General features: G+C 43.8%; 1 protein-coding gene across 2 annotated transcripts in view; it reads left to right on the top strand.

Moving 5' to 3' along the window:
• Window positions 1-6,233: 6,233 nt before the first annotated feature.
• LRRC63 (leucine rich repeat containing 63) overlaps window positions 6,234-22,309 on the top strand; it is a 73,378-nt gene continuing 57,302 nt past the window's right edge. Inside the window, exons 1-4 of one of the 2 annotated variants that reach the window (XM_073580261.1) lie at window positions 6,234-6,349; window positions 9,053-9,178; window positions 11,007-11,123; window positions 13,619-14,104. In XM_073580261.1, the coding sequence (XP_073436362.1) occupies window positions 9,055-9,178; window positions 11,007-11,123; window positions 13,619-14,104 (727 nt within the window). In that variant the 5' untranslated portion in view covers window positions 6,234-6,349; window positions 9,053-9,054. The remainder of the gene's footprint in view (window positions 6,350-9,052; window positions 9,179-11,006; window positions 11,124-13,618; window positions 14,105-22,309) is intronic. The other variant, XM_073580262.1, reaches the window with a different exon arrangement.

The raw sequence follows: 22,309 nt of genomic DNA, 5'->3' as shown, positions 1-22,309 counted from the left end.
TTGTTCCTCCTCCGTATTTCAGGGACCAGATCTCCGATTTTTTTCAAGGAAATTATAATGGCCCTCTGAAGCTCAGCGGAGGCTGCAGAGTGAGACTCCATGAGGGTCTCCATTTTCCTTTTCTCTGTAAGGATCTCATGTCTTTTGGTCTTTCTCATTTTCTCCAGAGTTTGATGTTTGGGCGCCATTTCTGAGGCGCCAGTGTCCATGTCCGGTAGAGTAAAGTCTTTTCGCCCTAAAGCGAACAATGGTATCTGCTCTTCATTAGTTCCTCTCTTCTCGCTCAGAACCCGATCTCTTTGGGCTCTTCTTCTGTCTTTATCCATTTTGTAATCAATTTTTGCTTCGTTTGTCACGAAAAACAAAAGGGGTTGCCTCATCCTTGGGAGTCTGTAAGGCTATGATTTCCCTTAGGCCGCAACAATGAAATATAGAATGTGATGATGTCATCACATAACTTGTGACATCGGTTTTATTGTGATGTCACCATGAGAGAGATGATAGGGAAGATAGATAGATAGATAGATAGATAGATAGATAGATAGATTTTTTTCTTTATAGATTGATAAACATAAAATTTGGAGTATGCATGCCAAACTTTTTCTGGTGTATACATATATATAAATATATGCACTGTGCGTTCAAGTTGTATTTTTGATGAAACCTTTAATTATTGAACAACTACAGCACTGTCGGATAGTTCAAAAGGTTAATAAACCTAAACCCTGAATATTTAGGAAAATGTAAGTGAGGCTTGGTCTTTCTTATGAGAATATCTATGTGCAGAATTATTATTGTTACAATCGTTGGTAAATTTTAAAACAATGTTGCAGGTATTGTATCGCACAATTAACAATAGATAACTGCAATACAGTAAAATATATTAATATATAGGACATTGCCCTCAGCTGCAGTATCAGAATTATGTGAATGTACCAGAGATCAAAGTATACTTTAATTCAAGAAAACAGTATACTCTTCTTGATCCATTTTTTATTCAGAACCTCATCATCCCATGAATTAAGGGATCTGGAGCACATCTGGCTTTTCCTATTTATTATTATTATTATTATTATTAATTCTTTCTTAGTAATGTTTTATTTTTTATTACTTATTGTCTATTTTTCATTTTTTTCTCTTTTCTCTTTGTTTTTTGCCCTTTTTTATTTTTATTAATTTTATTTTTTATTTTTATTTTTTTCATGTTTATTTCTCTTTTATTTTTCTTTTCATTTATTCAGTGTTTTCTTGTTGTTTTTTTTTCTTCCCTTACAATTTTTATCTGCTCCTAGCATGGTTACATTTTCCATCTCTTTCTCTTTTCTCCTGTTTTCTTTACATTAAGGCTATGTGCACATGGTGCATATTCTGTGCATGCATTTTCTGTGCAGAATTCACAAAATCCGCAGGTCAAATCACCTGCATTTTTCGTGCGGATTTCTTCCTTTTTTGCGGTTTTCTTGCGGTTTTTGTGCGGTTTTCCACTGCGGTTTTCAACATGCGGATTCCTATAGTGGAGTAGGTGGAAAACTGCAGGAAAACCGCACAAAAGAAGTCACATGTTTTGCTGTGTTGTTTTTCACACAGATAGTAAATTCACCCCCACACAGTAAATACCACCAACACCCAGTGAATACCCCCTCCACACAATAAATACACCCTCACAGGCGGTAAATACTCCCCCAGGCAGCAAATCCCCACCACACAGTAAACACCACCCACACCCAGTAAATATTCCCCCACACACAGTAGATACTCACCCAGGAAGCAAATACCCTGCAAACACATTAAGCACACCAACGCACACAGTAATACCCCCCACACCGTAAACACCACCCACACCCAGTATATACCCCCTCCACACTGAAAATACACCCTCACTAAATTCTCCCCCAAGTTGTAAATACCCCCTACATGCAGTAAATACTCCCCCCACAAGCAGTAAATACCCCCCTCCCCATCTTCGGTGTGTTCAGCTCCACCAATAATCCTGGAGTTTAGCGCTTCACTTGTACTTGTGTCTGTAAGACGTGAATACTATTGATTAGAATGAATTGGCTAATTTATGCGCTAAACTTTCTCATTTTTTCATATTCCTAGTGCAGTAATGCAATTCAATTTTCATATTTCATATTTGCATGCGCTACAGAGTGCTGCTTTATTTGTTTGATTGTATATGAGTTGGTGACTCTAGGTAAGCACCTGTTCACAGCTAGTTTATGTTTGGATGTGACGGTCAGTTCCTTGATTTGTATTCATTAGCCTTCTCACTGAGGACTCCACCTCTTAGGCCCCTTTCACACTTCAGTTTTTTGCAATCAGTCACAATCCGCCAGGTTTTGAAAAAAAACGGATCCTCAATTTTTTTTTGAGGATACGTTTTTTCCCCATTGACTTGCATTAATGGCGGATTGTGACGGATGGCTGTCCGTTTTTTTTGAGGATCCGCCAAAAGTTGCTGTCCGTCACCATCCTCAAAGATTTCAAAACGGAGCTTGCAACGTTTTTTTTCTGGCGGATCCTCCAGAGACTAATTTAACCCGAAATTCTTTCTGGTTGCCGGACAAAATGAAGAAAATCAATATCTCTCTCTCTCTCTCTCTCTCCTTCCCAGCCAGCGTTTCCTTTAAATTTCCTCATTTTCAGGATCCCGTGCCATCCGTTGACATCAGTTCAGAACGGATCCGCTTCTCTGCCTTTTTGGCGGATTTGAACTGATGCAAAAAAACTGAAGTGTGAAAGAGGCCTTAGCCATTGTTAATCACATCAGGACCCTAACCCCTCCACAGAGATATAGATTTCAGTCAAAGAGAGGATTCACATTAGGTTCCCATACAGATGAAGACTTTAATCTAAGAGAGGATTGGCCTTAAGTTAGGCCCTGGAAACAAGAATTGCCTTAACATGTCTTCCAAGTACACATGAATTGGCCAATTTATGCACTAAGCAACCTCAATTTATCATACTTCTAGTGCAGTTTTTATATTTCATATTTGCTACAGAGTGCAGCTTTATTTGATTGTGACCTAGTGGAATCACCCATGACTACCTCCCCTCTGCCAGCTTGTTACAACTAATAATAATCTTTATACAGCACTAACATATTCCACAGCACTTTACAGTTTGCACACATTATCATCACTGTCCCCAATGGGGCTCACAATCTAAATTCATTATCAGTATGTCTTTGGAATGTAACCAGAGTACTCAGAGGAAACCCACACAAACACAGGGAGAACTTACAAATTCCTTGCAGATGTTGTCCTTGGTAGGATTCAAACCCAGGACTCCAGCGCTGCAAGGCTGCAGTGCTAACCACTGAGCCACCATGCTGCCCAACTGCATATGAACAGAAAGAGACTGCACATGATGAAGTGGGGGCAGGGGAACTGCACATAAACAGAAGGGGACTGCACATGATGAAGTGGGGGGGGATGGGGGACTGTAAATGATGAAGTGAGGGGGAGTGAGACTGCAAATTATGAAGTGAGGAGAGAAGGGGGACTGCAAATGATGAAGTGAGAGGGAGGACAATAAATGATGAAGTGAGGGGGACTGCAAATGATGAAATGAAGGAGGGGATACAGCAATTGAATTAAAGGTGGGAGATGGGGAGATCAACTGAGGACCTGGGGAGAGCAAATAATGATGAATTTTGAGGGTGATGGGAGTCAATGATGTACTGAATGTGGGGGAGAGCAGTTGATAATGAATAGAGGGTGGGAGAAAGAGAAGACATGACAATGAATTGGGGCAGAAGGGGCATGTACATATAATGAATAGGGGGAGTGGGAGGCACATAGTGGGGGCATTGAGGATGCAGTGACTGGTAATGAATTGAGGGAAATAGTACAAGGGGTATTATGAATGGGTCACCGAGGAGAAAAAAGCAAAACAAGCTAAGTCACAGAAAACCAGAGAGGTTGGTAACTATGCAGATTGCAAATCCCTGATCCTACCACACAACTAGCAGTAGCCGTGGAGCGTACCTACGATGAACCTAGACGCTTCGTCACAGCCGGAGGACTAAATAAGCCTGAAGCGTGAAAAGGGGAAAACTAACTGCCCCAGAGCAGACCCCAAAGGAATAGATAGCCCCCACACATGTATTGACGGTGAAACAAGATGAAGGCACAAACACAGGCAGGAAAATAGGCTGAGCAAACGATGGGGCCAAAACTAACTAGAAAGGAAAGGAAAGGAAAGATACTGTCTGCAACCTGCAAAAAACCCTACAAAAATAATGTCCAAAACTTCTGATAGCAAAATTAACCCTGAAGTCACTAGACTTCTCCCACTATATCAGCACTCTGAAATATTCTGAAACAGAGCAAAAAGAGACCAAACTAGTAAGGGACAAAAAGCAAATTGGAAAAATACTGATAAATAAGAGTGGAAATTCAGCACAGCCCCCAGCCGGGGCTGGCTGACCACACAAAAAGCTGAATAGACCAACAAAATCAAGTGTGAACATTAGCAGAAAAACTTAGCTTTAGATCACTGGAACAGAGCTGAAAACCAAGAGCTGACAAGCCAGAAGGAATCACCAGCAACTGAATAGGGCGTCGGCTGTCTTAAATCCAATCTGAGACTCCTGAGGTCCAATTGTCATCCTCATTCTCAGGTGGCAGATCTCCACCGATCAAATCAGCCTCACTAACTCCTGTTACCACCAGAGGTAGTCTGGAAGGAGAACTCACAACTGGTGAACCAGAGAATGAACTCAAAACACAGGGGCTAATTAATGTATATATTAGGTGGTGAAAATGGCTATTTGTAGTTGGTGGGGGCGCAGTGGTGGATTATAATTTATATTTGGAATGGCGGATTCCATAATAGCTAATTATATATTAATGGTGGGTGCACGCCTGTATTCAGATGTGTAGTGTAGAAGAAACGGAAAAAATGGGGAATGTGCTCTGGAAGCCGGGCTCTAGGTAACTTTGTTATTTTATGCAGAGACAAGTCCTAGCTGGAAGAAATTATGGCGGTCTGCGCTGCATGAAAAAGACAAGCAAAGATGATGGACTTCAGGTAGAGATGTCACTGGTGAGTCAGTGTGTTACCTGTACAGTGACACTATACACTCTATTACCTATTCGATGTACACTAAAAACAGAGCTCCTGTATATAAAGTCACTGGTGATCACTGTATTACCTGTACACTATATACTATTTACAGCGCTCCTGTGTATAATCTCAGTGGTGATCACTGTATTACCTGTACACTGACATTATATACAGAGCTCCTGTGTATAATGGCATTAGTGTTGTGTTTTTTATTAATGATTAGTATTGTAGTATTCGTTCACTATGTGGTGGTAATATGTGATCTGGTCATGGAATGGAGGTCTTTGTTCCTTGTATGTGGTATTATTTGGTCACTATGTGGTGGTAATATATGGTCTGGTCATGGTGTGACAGTTTTTGTCCCCTGTATGTGGTATTAATGGTCATTCTAAAAAATATATATGACTAATTCCCTTAAAGAAAAATAAATAAAAATAGACCTAAAAAGAGTTTTGGATATTTTAAGAAACGTTTAATAGGTTAGAGTAGGGTCCCGCCAAAAGAGTCTACCTTGTCGAGGTGGCTGCTTAAAAATTCTTTTGGCCTAAACAAAAGTTGCTGGCTATGTATGTGATCTGGTGTCTGCTGGGAACAGTTAATATCAGATTGGTAAGAACTTGGTGCAGAAGATGAGTTTTTGCAAGAGCGAGCGGTAGGACTGTGGAAGGTTTTGTTGTATGGAGGCGGAGCTGCGGTGGAGCCTGGGTGGGATCTTAAGGGGGCATGAAAATTTTGCCAGTATGGGGCCCCGAAATTCCTAGTGGCAGCCCTGCCTTACTGTACGTAAGAGGGTAAAATAATACGTATGTGTACAGACTGTGGCAGATTTACCTTTTCCTATAAAAATGTTCCAAAATTATATTATATTCCAAAACTAATCTGTGACTTGTCCCCACAAAAGTCAGACTGACTGGGGACAAAGCCAAAAACATGTGTTATATGTGCTCCTGAAGCTCAAAAATGGCTTAGACGATTTTTTATTACGAGAAGTATAGCGACGATACTCGGCGTATGGAGGGGACGAGTGCTGAGAGAAATGAACATTATGGGATACATGAGAGACCGGAACGTTATGGGATAGATTACACGAGCGCACATTGCTGCAGAGGATGCTGCCTCTCGCCATTGATCGACAGCACGGGGCACTGCTGCGCATGCGCTCTGGGAGCCGCTGTGCTGCGTCGTCAGGGCCGGTTGCTAGGGACACTGAGGACTCGGAGCGGTTGTGAATCCATGAAAGGTCGGATTTGTGGAAGGTCTGTGGTCACGTGACAGGCGGGTGAGAGGACGCAGGGTGTAATATATGAGTTCTGTGGTGTCGGCAGTGGCAGGCACGCTGGTGCTGCAGCGTCTGCACAGGATATATGAGTGCTGCGAGACCGAGGAGCCACTTGTGGCTTCACAATGGCCAACTCCCAGCAGTGAGGCCTCCAGTGGCCGGGCCCTGTCTGCGCCATTATTACTGCCTGCTCCTTCTTTGGCCTTTTTGTGTTGTATGGCAAATATGAAAAAACCACCATGAATTTCACGCACTTGTCGTCTTTATTTGCCAGAAATGTTTTTTTTTTTCTCAGTCATTTTTATGACTCTTACATTGTGCTCATGCTGTGCCAGTAGCTGCTACTGCTCAGGCAACGGCGGCGCCATCTTGGTGGAGACAATTTGTTTTTTCTCTAGCAAGATGCTACTCCGCCGGCGCAGCCGCTGCCATTTTCAAACTTTTGTAAGGAATCTATGGATAACATGAAAGAAAAACAAAAGGATATATATGTATAATATTCATTATGTAAACTAGGGGGACAATTTTCAGAAAATGTACATGTTTATAATTCCGCACCACTGAGCCTTTTTTACCCCAACATCGTCTGTAGGGGGTTTGGAGGGAGTTGAGAGATGACCTTGACTAAGGACACAGTTTTCAAAGCTTTTACTCCCAAACAGTGGCACTGAATCTTTGAAAAGTCTCAAAATGTTGGTGCAACTTGCAGTTGTGCCAAAAGTTTCTGACTTTTGGCATATTAACGCCAATTTCTCTAATCTCTGCAGAGCTGGGGTGTGAGACAACATCCATAACAAGCGTCTAATTCATAACTAGCAGTGGCAGTCCCTGACTGGAGTAAGATTTCTGGTGTAACGGACGGAGGCACAAACCACTCGTCAAACACTCCAGATTCATGACACCTCTTCATGAAACTGGAGCTTCTGACTCCACTACGCCCCATATCAAGACTGGCGAGCCTCGATGAATCAGGGCCACTGTGTGATGGAAGTTTATTAGTGTTGTGTCTGTGCAGAACTTTCTCATCAGTTTTACTTCTATTTAATGACTGAATAAAGAATTTTTTAATATGGCGATTAAGATGAAAGTGGAGGTACTGGGCCTGGGACTTCTAGTGCACTTTCTATAATCAAGCATAAAAGAACTGAAAAATTTGTGAGTTCTTGCAAGTTATTTTACCATTTGTCACTTTTTGGGTCAAAAACTGACATCAGTATTTAGATAGTCTTGATTCTCATTTCTCCTGGCTGAATATTATATATAGTAGCTTCTCCTGCCCAGTTCTGCATTAAATTGGATGTAAATCATCAGCTCCTCATTTCCTTTGCAATGTTTTTGAATCACCTAAAAACTGTTACGTTTGCTTCCACCATAACTAGTGATGAGCAAAGGTTCTCTGATAAAGTGTTATCGGCGCCTGCTCGTGTGCTAACCGAGTGACTTTGGCGTGCTCCAGTAATACGTTCGAGTCATGCAGCCATGCGGACTCGAACATATTTTTCGAGCACGCCGAAGACATTTGGTTAGCACACAAGCATGCTTAGATAACACCTTATCAGAGCACATTCGCTCATCACTACTTAAAAGCAGACATTTAGCTACTGACAGACCTCCACCCTCCAGCACTGCCCTGATCAGTTGCTATTTTAGCTTACAAATTGCATACACAATAGTTAAAAGTCATCCGAACCTCCTGACGTTGGGGGGGATCGCCCAGCAGTCTAATGGGTATAGGGGACACCTGACACTCCCTAGACGTCATAGGAGAAATATCCGGCCCGTTGGATCTCCAACGCCGATCCTTTTGGTTTCCCAGGACATAAGCAGCTGCCAGAGGAGTGTGACAGCGGCTCTCTCATAGAGAATACAGCAGTACTGAAGGAGTTGGGAGAGATCGCTGCCAAATGATCATTCCGCTGACAGCTATTTAATGTAAATCTGAGCCTTTAGTTGTTAATAGTATTAGCTGAGTTTATCAACTGGGCTGTGGAGTCGCTAAGCCAAACCTCTGACTCCAACCCCCTCAATTTCCATGACTCCTGCTCCACCAAAATGGGCTCCGACTCCACAGCCCTGTTTATCAAGATGTATAAAACTCAATTTACACAGAAAAAATTGATTTTATTTTCCATTGCCGTTCTTGGTTGGCAGCATCATTATTACCTTGCAGCAGCTTTCCGAGGAGCACAGTGAACAATAGACAGTTATTAAAAATAAACTTTACTAAAAATTCCAACTTTTTTTCTTGTTTATCTAAGGATGACATTTGACATCACATTTAATATGTGTTACGTCTGCCATTCTCAGTAAGCATTTCCTTCAGTAGGACTCATCACAGCTTCAGTTTTGGTTCAGCACTCAAATGATATTTCCATTTCTGTTTGATTTTGGCCTGGTTCAGATGGTCGTATTCGACCACAGTTCAAATACAGACGCAGTACAAAGCCTGAGCGTGGTTCTCCTGTCCCACAGTTGCAATCTCATCTACGCCTCTCAGGTTATACGTTCGTCTCAAGAGACCTGCGCTCAGTCTGGACATAGCACTCAGTCTACACACCATGAAATGTGACTGTCTGAACCAGACCTTCTTATCTGGGTTATAAAACAAAATAACTATTGGTTGCTGTTATCACATTGGTGGGATTCTGGCAGGTGTATGATTCCACCAGCATGATAGCAAAATTTGCATTTCTTTCTCTTTAGTAATGGAGCTTCCATGTCTGCCGCTGAAATGTTTGTTGGAACCACCAAAGCTCTTGCGTAGACCACTTCCTCCAAAAATCCTACCTGCACTCAGTGGAAAACAACCAAACTCAAGCCAAAAGACAGGTAATGTGAACTGTAGCTACTGTTTAACTCAGAATGCCATTTATCTCATGCCACAAAAGTGGAGCTAGTTATTATAGGACATACTAGCATATACTGGACTTGGGCTTAGGTATGTCCTCTTGCCGAATTCCACATCCAATCTCTTGTGTTGGCAGGAAAACTCTGTATAAATTACTCACCTTTTTGATGCATTTTTTACGTATGTTTTTTGTTGTATTTTATTCCCCACTCATTAGTGTGAGTCAAATCTGCTGCAAAAATGCTGAAAGAATTGACATGCTGCAGATTTAAATCTGCATCAAATCTACAAGGAAAAAAGCATCATTCACTTTGCTGGAAATCCTTCAGGCTTTGTGAAAAAACTGCCAAGAAAAAAATGCCACAAAAATGCATCATGTGCACAGACCCTTACAGTTCTAGAGAAATGAATTGGATTCATATAAATTTCATGCCCACTGTGCTTTTTTTTTAACTGCGGTGAGTTTTCAAAATCCGCACCATATACATTTTTTATATTGAAGTAATGAGGATGTGGAAAATCTGCAGGTAAAAAAATGAATATGTGTTTTATTTCTTTTCCCGCAGTGAAATCTGCACATGACTTTATCAATAATATGTTATCAAAGCTAAGTACCAGGAAATATTCAAACATTATTTGTATTTAAAACATTACTTACTGAAAGGAGACAAAAACTGCAGCTGAAAAAAGCATGTTAAAAAAAACACACTCAAAATGCAGTGATAAAACACAAGTAGCTTCATTTAGCTAATTGGTGCAAAAATGCTGCACAAAATCCTCAACATCAAAAATGCACCAAATAGTCATCATGGAAACGTAGCTTTAGGCCTCTTTCACACGTCCGTGTCTCCGGTACGTGTGGTGACAGTTTTCACACGTACCGGAGACACGTACACACGTAGACCTATTCAAATGAATGGGTGTATGTACTGTACATGTCAGTGTGTTTCCATGGACCGCGTGTCCGTGGGCAAAACACTGACATGTCCGTTTTTTGCTGTCATCACGGACAGCAAAACGTGCACACGGAGAAGAGAACACACATTGATGCCCTCCGTGTGCAGGGACGGCCGCCGGGGATGGAGTGCTACTGTAAGCGCTGTTCCCCGGTGGCTGGTGCTGAAGCCGGCTGTCTTTCTGCCCACGAGCAGAGGAGAATGATGAGCGTTATATTAAAGTCCGAACGACAGCAGGTGGGGGCTTTTGGGACTGTTACCCCATCATCCAACACCTGCTGTCGCTAATAACAGTGACAGTAGGTGCGGATGACACTCCGCACAGGAGACACGATGGAGGGACATCATCACTTCTACTGTCTCAGTTGCACACGCTGAATGATGGAAGAAGGAACCAGTTTCATGTTCCACTATTATATTTGCATCCTGAGAATACAGATGGCGGTTAAATCGGGTCTCTGAGTGCATGTTGCGACCCATGGGTTATTGTTTTCAGCCCTTTCTAATTGATGCAGCCATCTGTGTTTATTTCCCCACAGAAGTTCCATATATAAGTTATCTGAGGTTTAAGAGGTAGTCCAATACTTTTACATTGATGCGCTATCCTTACAAGTAGACAGCCAAGCTCCTTCACCACCTGCACCGATAACTTCTGATCGGCGGGGGTGCCGAGTGCCGAACCCTGGAAGATCAGATATTGATGATGCCCTATACTCAGGAAAGGGCATCAATGTAAAAGTAGTGGAGACAACCTTTTTAACAGAGAACAACCAAACAGTTGATAGTATATTAATGAAATTAGCTTACATTAAAACCTAAGGTCTAAATATAAAGCCTGTATTTGCGTTTTTAGGAAGTCCACCTTGTTGTACACGAGAAAACCAACCACAGCTCTCATTGCTACAAAGATCAAATCATGGAAACAATGCATCCAACGATGTTATGGAAAAGATGGACCTTCTCACTGAAAGTATGTATGTTTATATAGATCCTTTTAAATGACAGCTAAAGCCTTGTAAACCCACCAGACCTCTAAAGACTGATGCTTACATAATAGAGCCCCAACCAGATTGTTATTATGTATGGTTTGCTTTGTTATGGCCTAGCTATAGCAAATCAAGTGGCTACTTTGCAACTGTTCTACAGTTCCTATCTAGACCTTTGTGTCTCCATAGCAACAGACTACAAGCAAATTCTGTGTAGTCTGATTCTGTAGCCACATTCTGTTTATCTGTCTTCTACTCCTAACTAATATACATTTGGTAGGTTAGCAAGACGCAGTGGAGAAATGATGGAAGACTTGTTTGTAGTCGGCAATCAATGAGGGTTTTTTTCATCAGGAATAAGTACGTAGTTATTAATTATTTACAGTGGGGAAAAAAAGTATTTAGTCAGTCAGCAATAGTGCAAGTTCCACCACTTAAAAAGATGAGAGGCGTCTGTAATTTACATCATAGGTAGACCTCAACTATGGGAGACAAACTGAGAAAAAAAAATCCAGAAAATCACATTGTCTGTTTTTTTTTTTTTCATTTTATTTGCATATTATGGTGGAAAATAAGTATTTGGTCAGAAACAAAATTTCATCTCAATACTTTGTGATATATCCTTTGTTGGCAATGACAGAGGTTAAACGTTTTCTGAAAGTCTTCACAAGGTTGCCACACACTGTTGTTGGTATGTTGGCCCATTCCTCCATGCAGATCTCCTCTAGAGCAGTGATGTTTTTGGCTTTTCGCTTGGCAACACGGACTTTCAACTCCCTCCAAAGGTTTTCTATAGGGTTGAAATCTGGAGACTGGCTAGGCCACTCCAGGTCCTTGAAATGCTTCTTACGAAGCCACTCCTTCGTTGCCCTGGCGGTGTGCTTTGGATCATTGTCATGTTGAAAGACCCAGCCACGTTTCATCTTCAATGCCCTTGCTGATGGAAGGAGGTTTGCACTCAAAATCTCACGATACATGGCCCCATTCATTCTTTCATGTACCCGGATCAGTCGTCCTGGCCCCTTTGCAGAGAAACAGCCCCAAAGCATGATGTTTCCACCACCATGCTTTACAGTAGGTATGGTGTTTGATGGATGCAACTCAGTATTCTTTTTCCTCCAAACACGACAAGTTGTGTTTCTACCAAACAGTTCCAGTTTGGTTTCATCAGACCATAGGACATTCTCCCAAAACTCCTCTGGATCATCCAAATGCTCTCTAGCAAACTTCAGACGGGCCCGGACATGTACAGGCTTAAGCAGTGGGACACGTCTGGCACTGCAGGATCTGAGTCCATGGTGGCGTAGTGTGTTACTTATGGTAGGCCTTGTTACATTGGTCCCAGCTCTCTGCAGTTCATTCACTAGGTCCCCCCGCGTGGTTCTGGGATTTTTGCTCACCGTTCTTGTGATCATTCTGACCCCACGGGGTGGGATTTTGCGTGGAGCACCAGATCGAGGGAGATTATCAGTGGTCTTGTATGTCTTCCATTTTCTAATTATTGCTCCCACAGTTGATTTCTTCACTCCAAGCTGGTTGGCTATTGCAGATTCAGTCTTCCCAGCCTGGTGCAGGGCTACAATTTTGTTTCTGGTGTCCTTTGACAGCTCTTTGGTCTTCACCATAGTGGAGTTTGGAGTCAGACTGTTTGAGGGTGTGCACAGGTGTCTTTTTATACTGATAACAAGTTTAAACAGGTGCCATTACTACAGGTAATGAGTGGAGGAAAGAGGAGACTCTTAAAGAAGAAGTTACAGGTCTGTGAGAGCCAGAAATCTTGATTGCTTGTTTCTGACCAAATACTTATTTTCCACCATAATATGCAAATAAAATGAAAAAAAAACAGACAATGTGATTTTCTGGATTTTTTTTTCTCAGTTTGTCTCCCATAGTTGAGGTCTACCTATGATGCAAATTACAGACGCCTCTCATCTTTTTAAGTGGTGGAACTTGCACTATTGCTGACTGACTAAATACTTTTTTTCCCCACTGTACATTATTTTTCATTGTAATTTTATTGAAATTTTGCAAAGAAGTAAAGGGAGAGTAAATCAAGAATCAACACTTTCAGACATAACCAAAGTATCAAAATCTGAAATGTCAAGAACCACATAAATAAAAGCATGGGCAGTATTAGTCCCAGGTAAGATGGATGAATGAAAAAAATAGAAAAGTGGTCACGAGAGCAGTATAGTGCTTACATATAACTTCTGCCGAATAGGTAAAGAACCGTTTTTTTATCCAAAATTTATCAACACAGATTTACAAAGTAGCAACTCATCCATAACTGTGTACGTATGATCATGGTTGTTGGTAATCGTAGTAAGCACATTACTCTTGTGGGCGAACCTCTGGATTGCTGCTTGCGTTCAAATGAAAATAGGAAATTAATTAGCATATTGGGCAACCAAACCAAGATAGAAGCATACGTTAAACAATATGTAATATCCAAATAAACACTGCGGTTTTTACTTGACAGATTGGATCCCTGACAATGAAGCCCCTACCCCAGCTGCAAGTCGATTACACAGTGATGATTACCCATTACACTGGAACAATATGAGCACATTGAGTGGTAACCATGGACCACACAAGTATGCTATCTCTGAGCAAACACACAATGTGGAGTTAATGCACAGCAGACCTGCAGACTTTCCATTAAAGGGGCGCCACAAACGGCAAGTAGTAAATGTTCTATCAAGTGAGAATGAAAGTCTTTCCTATCAACTTCCGCCTCCAGAATTTACCTGTAATGACATTATCACAAGGACAGATCACCATGCAGGAAACCTAAGTGATTTATTAAAGACGCAAACAGTCTCCAAATTGCACTACAGGATCATGGAAGACAACATCGCTAGGTTACAACAGAAAACGCAAGAAAAGGTTCACAGCGTGGTATTACCATCTCATCACCTACCTGAGATATCAAAACGAATCCCACCACGACTGCAGCTTGCCCTCGGTAACATATCTTGTTATTTACATTGTATGACACATTTATTGCTGTTGATATGTCTTAACATATTACCTGTTTTCACTGACTAACAGTTGGAAATCTGACTATTGGAGAGTACTTATCAAAATTGTTTGTAGAAAAAAAAATCTAGTGTTCCTTCCTCCTGCAGCATAGCGCGGTGTTAGTTCTACTCTTTTAATAGATTGTTAAGAGTTTATTATGTGGATTATCCAAAGGATGAGGAAAAAGCCAATATGCTAATTGACTTTTTTCAACAGTATTTACACTGTCAGACTAATCTAATGAGTTTCTATGAAGAGGTAAGTTCCGGAATGGACCAAGGAAATGCAGTGGACGTAGTGTACATGGACTTTTCAGAAGCTTTTGATACGGTGCCACACAAAAGGTTGATACATAAAATGGGGATAGGGGAAAATATGTGTAAGTGGGTTAAGAGCTGGATCAGGGATAGGAAACAAAGGGTGGTTATTAATGGAACACACTCGGACTGGGTCACTGTGGTTAGCAGTGGGGTACCACAGGGGTCAGTATTGGGCCCTCTTCTTTTTAACATATTTATTAATGACCTTGTAGGGGGCATAGAAAGTAGAATTTCAATATTTGCAGATGACACTAAACTCTGCAGGGTAATCAATACAGAGGAGGACAGTTTTATATTACAGGAGGATTTATGTAAACTAGAAGCTTGGGCTGATAAATGGCAAATGAGATTTAATGGGGATAAATGTAAGGTCATGCACTTGGGTAGAACAAACAAGATGTATAATTATGTGCTTAATTGTAAAACACTGGGCAAAATTGTCACTGAAAAAGACCTGGGTGTATGGGTGGACGACACTCACATTTAGTGTCAGGCAGCTGCTGCAAAGGCAAATAAAATAATGGGATGCATTAACCCCTTCATGACCCAGCCTATTTTGACCTTAATGACCTGGCCATTTTTTGCAATTCTGACCAGTGTCCCTTTATGAGGTAATAACTCAGGAACGCTTCAACAGATCCTAGCAATTCTGAGATGGTTTTTTTGTGACATATTGTGCTTCATGTTAGTGGTAAATTTAGGTTGATAATTTTTGCATTTATCTGTGAATAAAATGGAAATTTAGTGAAAATTTTGAAAATTTCACAATTTTCAAAATTTGAATTTTTATTCTGTTAAACCAGAGAGTTATTTGACACAAAATAGTTAATAAATAACATTTCCCACATGTCTACTTTATATCAGCACAATTTTGGAATCAAAATTTTTTTTTTGTTAGGAAGTTATAAGGGTTAAAATTTGATCAGCGATTTTCTCACTTTTACAACAAAATTTACAAAACCATTTTTTTTAGGGACCACCTCACATTTGAAGTCATTTTGAGGGGTCTATATGGCAGAAAATACTCAAAAGTGACACCATTCTAAAAACTGCACCCCTCAAGCTACTCATTCAAGAAGTTTATTAACTCTTCAGGTGCTTCACAGGAACTAAAGCAACATGGAAGAAAAAAATGGACATTTTAATTTTTCCAACAAAAATTTTGTTTTATCATCAATATTTTCATTTTCACATGGGTAACAGGATAAAATGGATCCTAAAATTTGTTGGGGAATTTCTCCTGAAAACACCGATACCTCATATGTGGTCATAAACCACTGTTTGGGTGCACAACAGGGCTCAGAAGGGAAGGAGCGCCATTTGACTTTTTGAATGGAAAATTAGCTCCAATCGTTAGCGGACACCATGTCGCTTATGGAAAGTATGTAGTGTATGTCAGGTTGGTGTGTGGTGTAATATACACCACACATACGACAACAACATGATGTACACTATATTACACCACACACCACCCTGACGTACACTACGCCACACACACCAACCTGACACTACTGTACGTCAGGTTGGTGTGTATGGTGTAGTGTACGTCAGGTTGGTGTGTGGTGTAGTGTACGTCAGGTTGGTGTTTGTGGTGAAGTGTACAGCACACATACTCACCAACCTGACGTACACTAGGTCACACACACCAACCTGATGTACACTACACCACACACACCAACCTGACACACTACGTCAGGTTGGTGTGTGTGGTGTAGTGTACGTCAGGTTGGTGTGTGGTGTAGTGTACGTTAGGTTGGTGTGTGTGGTGTAGTGTACAGCACACATACTCACCAACCTGATGTACACTAGGCCACACACACCAACCTGATGTACACTACACCACACACACCAACCTGACACACTACGTCAGGTTGGTGTGTGTGGTGTAGTGTACGTCAGGTTGGTGTGTGGTGTAGTGTACGTCAGGTTGGTGTGTGTGGTGTAGTGTACAGCACACATACTCGCCAACCTGACGTACACTAGGCCACACACACCAACCTGATGTACTCTACACCACACGCACCAACCTGACACACTACATCAGGTTGGTGTGTGTGGTGTAGTGTATGTCAGGTTGGTGTGTGTGGTGTAGTGTACAGCACACATACTCACCAACCTGATGTACACTAGGCCACACACCAACCTGATGTACACTACACCACACACACCAACCTGACACACTGTGTCAGGTTGGCGTGTGTGGTGTAGTGTACGTCAGTTTGGTGTGTGTGGTGTTGTGTATGTCAGCCTAGTGTGGGTGAGTTCTGTCGTGGAATGTCTGGATGTGTTTAGTCCATGGATGTGTGATGAATTCTGAAGCATTCATTCAAACACAGTCCAGGTTTGTCAGGACAAGTTTCACATTGGAAACGAGTCGTTCTTCTTGTCCCCCTTTTATAGCACACCCGGCACCTTTTTCTTGTTATCCCCTCACTGGGAAAATGTTGCCCTGGTACCATACGGGAAACTTGAGTTCCAGGGGTGCTGGGGCGCGCTCCGTCCTCCTCTCCAAAAATCATGGCCTTTATCACCGCCTCCTGGATCTGAAGGAAGGTGTGGGTCTGGCCTGCACATCGTGATAGCACGCATGCGTTATACAGTGCCATTTGTACGATGTGCACAGCCAGTTTTTTGTACCACACCTTCACCTTCCGCATGGCACTATAGAGCTGAAGGACTTGATCAGAAAGATCAACTCCCCCCATGTGATGGTTGTACGCCAGGACACAGTCCGGTTTGTGGACCGATGCTGGGGTTACCTCGAACGGTAGTGGCCGTGGTGCCGGGACCATGGATTGTGGTCAAGACAAAGACGTCTCTTTTGTCTTTGAACTTGACCACAAGCATGTTGCCGCTACATTGGGCTCGGCTCTCACCCTTTCGGAGAGGCTGCTCAATTAGCGGCAAATGGTGGACCAAATTCTGAATAAAAGAAAGACTATGCAAAGAACTAATTTAGGATCACCACACTGATAACTAATAATTGTGAAAAAATCATGAATTTTATTGTACATCAGGTCATGAAACACTACACACAATAAAAACATTTAAAAACAAGGTAAGGGATTGTAACAAACAAAAGGTCCCATAGTCCACAGTATGTCCACCAACTGCCTAGACAATATACAAATCACATATAAATTACTATTTAGTAGTAGTATGCTGCTGGTTGTTCCATTTAGGTAAGACCATAGGTTGTGTCAAACAAGACCTGATACACAGTAGTTATAGTATACTCAGATAAAGTGTAATGTCACATCAAGCATAATAACTAAATAAATAACCACACAAAGAATGTGTTCAATCCCATTAGTCAATGGCTATAGCAAATCAGAAGTGAAATGCTGAAAGATGCACTAGCCCTGGTTGTAGTATAGCTATACATCACCATTTCCCTATCAGGATAAGTATCGGAGTCCGGTCACCCAGTCAGCAGTCAGACAGGCAGCCCATCAGGTGGCATAAAGAAACCCACGCGTTCCGACACACAAGGTGTCTTCCTCACCTTGAGGAAGACACCTTGTGTGTCGGAACGCGTGGGTTTCTTTATGCCACCTGATGGGCTGACTGCTGACTGGGATGACTGGGTGACCGGACTCCGATACTTATCCTGATAGGGAAATGGTGATGAATAGCTATACTACAACCAGGGCTAGTGCATCTTTCAGTATTTCACTTCTGATTTGCTATAGCCATTGACTAATGGGATTGAACACATTCTTTGTGTGGTTATTTATTTAGTTATTATGCTTGATGTGACATTACACTTTATCTGAGTATACTATAACTACTGTGTATCAGGTCTTGTTTGACACAACCTATGGTCTTACCTAAATGGAACAACCAGCAGCATACTACTACTAAATAGTAATTTATATGTGATTTGTATATTGTCTAGGCAGTTGGTGGACATACTGTGGACTATGGGACCTTTTGTTTGTTACAGTCCCTTACCTTGTTTTTAAATGTTTTTATTGTGTGTGATTTGGCTTGTATCCTAAGTCATACTACAAGACTCGTTAAAGGGTTGATTGTGACTTGTAGGATCGCTACTACCAATAGGTGGCGCTGTAGAGTAAAAGTCCTCTTTCTTTCTGAAGAGGCAATTTGCATTTTATTGTGTGTAGTGTTTCGTGACCTGATGTACAATAAAATTCATGATTTTTTCACAATTATTAGTTATCAGTGTGGTGATCCTAAATTAGTTCTTTGCATAGTCTTTCTTTTATTCAGAATCTATAGTACTTCTATGTAAATTTGGTGATCCCAGTAGGTTATATTTTTGTACTATTTACTGATGGTGCCCGCTTAAATTGTCTTTGAAAATGGTGGACCAAATCCCACATTATTTTCCCACTCACCCCCAAAGCAAGTGGACATTCTGGGGGCTGGATCCTACTGTCCTTTCCTTGGTAAACTCTAAAGCTGAGAGTGTACCCTGAGGTACTCTCACACAGCTTGTAGAGTTTTATCCCGTACCTCGCCCTTTTGCTGGGCAGGTACTGATGGAACTGAATCCTCCCTTTGTAGTGGACGAGGGATTCATCCACACAAATTTCCCTTTCGGGAATGTACACTTCAGCAAACTTGTTGCTGAAGTGTTCGATGAGTGGCCGAATTTTGAACAGTCTATCAAAATTCGGGTCATCGCGGGGAAGACTTTCAGTGTTGTCCCTGAAATGGAGAAATTTATGAATCGCCTCAAAACGTTCGTTTGCGAAACATAACCATGCCAAATACTGGAGTTTGATATAAAATATCGGTACTCCAGTATTGGCGAATTGCTGGTTTCTTCACAATCCCCACGTGAAGGACCAGTCCCCAATATTTAATCATTTCTACAGAGTCCATGGGACTCCAAGTAGAGAATGAAGAAATTGGGTGTTCGGCCAAAAATTGCTGGGCATACAAGTTTGTTTGTTCCACCATGAGACTGACGATTGACTCAGAGAAAAAGACTTTGAAAAAGTCTATTTCCCTGAAGTTGGCAGTCTCAAACTGGATTCCTGATTGGGTAACGAAATCAGGAATCCATGGAGCAAAATTTTCAGGGACGGGGGTCCAGGAGGGAGCACTAGTGCTAGGTTAGGCGTGACTAGCACTAGGTTGGGGGAAACTCACACTTGACTGTGGGACTTCCTCCACGGTACCCGACTCTTCCTCTAAGGCCTCCAACTCTTCCTCCCTGGGCTCCGGACGATTTCTCGTCCTGCGACATCTTGGTGGTGGCAAGTCTATGTCGCTGGAAGAGGAAGAGTGGGAGGTATAGAGAAAGGTGGGGTCCTCCTCACTATCAGTTTCGGAGGCAATAATTTCATATGCCTCCTCAACTGAGTAGACCCTTTGTGACTGGGGTGACTGGGATGAGCGGGACATTGTGTGTGCGTGTGCAAAAAAGCTTTATTATAGTGTGCATGGGCGTGTGTATGTGCGAGTGTTTGGTGAAAAACTTTCTACTGCAGGATGGGGCTGTCAGGTGCGGGTTGTTAGGCGGGGGCTATCAGGCGCGGGCGGGGGCTATCAGGCGCGGGCGAGGGCAGTCAGGCGCGAGCGGGGCAGGAAGGGGCTGCGGAGATGCAGCAGATGGAGCTGGCAGTAGCAGCAGGTGATCAGCGGGGCAGGGGGTGATCAGGGGGGCAGGGGGTGATTGGGGTGATCACTGGGGGGGTGATCACCAGGGGAGGATGGGGCTATCAGTCGCGGGGGGGCAGAAGGGGAGTAGAGGACCAGCTACAGATGGAGCCGGCAGCAGCAGCTGATCAGGGGGGATCAGGGAGGCACGGGGTGATCAGGGGGGCATGGGGTGATTACTGGGGGGGGTGATCACCAGGGGAGGATGGGGCTATGAGTTGCGGGGGGGCAGAAGGGGAGCCGAGGACCAGCTACAGATGGAGCCGGCAGCAGCAGGTGATCAGGGGGTGATCAGGGGGGCACGGGGTGATTGGGGTGATCACTGGGGGGGTGATCACCAGGGGAGGATAGAGCTGTCAGGTGCTGGGGGGGCAGGAGGGGAGCAGAAGGGGAGCAGAGGACGAGCTGTTTATGGCGCCGGCAGCAGCAGTAGGTGATCAGGGGGTGATCAGGGAGTGATCAGGGGGGCACGGGGTTATCAGGGGGGCACGGGGTGATTGGAGTGATCACTGGGGGGGTGATCACCAGGGGAGGATGGGGCTATCAGTTGCGGGGGGGGGGCAGAAGGGGAGCCGAGGACCAGCTACAGATTGAGCCGGCAGCAGCAGGTGATCAGGGGGTGATCAGGGGGGCACGGGGTGATTGGGGTGATCACTGGGGGGGTGATCACCAGGGGAGGATAGAGCTGTCAGGTGCTGGGGGGGCAGGAGGGGAGCAGAAGGGGAGCAGAGGACGAGCTGTTTATGGCGCCGGCAGCAGCAGTAGGTGATCAGGGAGTGATCAGGGGGGCACGGGGTGATCAGGGGGGCACGGGGTGATTGGGGTGATCACTGGGGGGGTGATCACCAGGGGAGGATGGGGCTGTCAGGTGAGGGGGGGCAGGAGGGTAGCAGAGGACCAGCTGTAGATGAAGCTGGCAGCAGGTGATCAGGGGGCAGGGGGTGATCAGGGGGGCACGGGGTGATCAGGGGGTGATTGGAGTGATCACCAGGGGAGGGAGGATGATGCTGTCAGGTGCGGTTGGGGGCAGGAGGGGAGCAGAGGCCAGCAGAAAATGTAGATGGCAGCAGTAGGTGATTGGGGGGGCAGGGTGTGATCACAAGGGGAGGAGGACAGAAAATGGAGCTGTCAGGCGCAGGGGGGGGCAGGAGGGAGGAGGGGAGTAAATGGAGCCTGCAGGAGGAGGTGAGCAAATGCAGCAGGTGATTAGGGGGGGCAGGGGGTGATCACCCATTCAGGTGGTGATCGGGGGGCAGGGGGGAGGGAGCTGAGGTTGGGGGAGTGGAGGACAGGAGGGGGGAGTACCTGTCCTCAGCACACAGCAGCGGTGGTGCTAGCGGCGGCGGCAGTGGCAGCAGCAGCGGCGGCGGGCAGCGGCGGCGATCGCGGGCTCTGTGGGGCAGGTCAGCGGTCAGGCACCTCGCTCCTCGGCTTCCACAGATGGGATGAAGCTGAGGAGCGAGGCAGACATTGTTTTTCTCCGCCCCTCCACATCTGATTGGAGGGCTAGCGTCACATGGACGCTAGCTCCAATCAGATCAGAGGGGGGTGACAAAAAGGTCACCAGGAGTGATCGTAGACCCGGGGCGGCTAAGCCACCCCCCCTGGGGTCAAGTATAGGTCCCCCTGTACCTGCGTGCCGGGTGACCTTTCATTCACCCCGGTCACCCGGCCCACAGGAGGGCGATCATTCTGTGACACAGGGTATGCGTCACAGGACGGATTGGCACCGACTTTCATGACACATACGCTGTGTCACAGGTCGGGAAGAGGCATAGATGCTCATGAGGAGAACATAATTTTACCTCTATACAAGTCACTAGTGCGACCACACTTAGAATACTGTGTACAGTTCTGGTCTCCGGTGTATAAGAAAGACATAGCTGAACTGGAGCGGGTGCAGAAAAGAGCGACCAAGGTTATTAGGGAACTAGGGGGTCTGCAATACCAAGACAGGTTATTACACTTGGGGTTATTTAGTTTGGAAAATCGAAGGCTTAGGAGTGATCTTATTACAATGTATAAATATATGCGGGGACAATACCAAGACCTTTCTAATGAACTTTTTACTTTTAGACCTGTGACGGGGACAAGGGGGCATCCTCTACGTCTGGAGGAAAGAAGGTTTAAGCATAATCACAGACACGGTCTTTACTGTAAGAGCAGTGAGACTATGGAACTCTCTGCCATATGATGTT

Source organism: Dendrobates tinctorius, unplaced genomic scaffold (assembly GCF_039654945.1).
Source record: "Dendrobates tinctorius isolate UK_male_01 unplaced genomic scaffold, ASM3965494v1 ptg000064l, whole genome shotgun sequence".
In the NCBI taxonomy this organism is placed as follows: Eukaryota; Metazoa; Chordata; class Amphibia; order Anura; family Dendrobatidae; genus Dendrobates; species Dendrobates tinctorius.
This window is presented reverse-complemented; position numbering and strand designations above follow the sequence as displayed.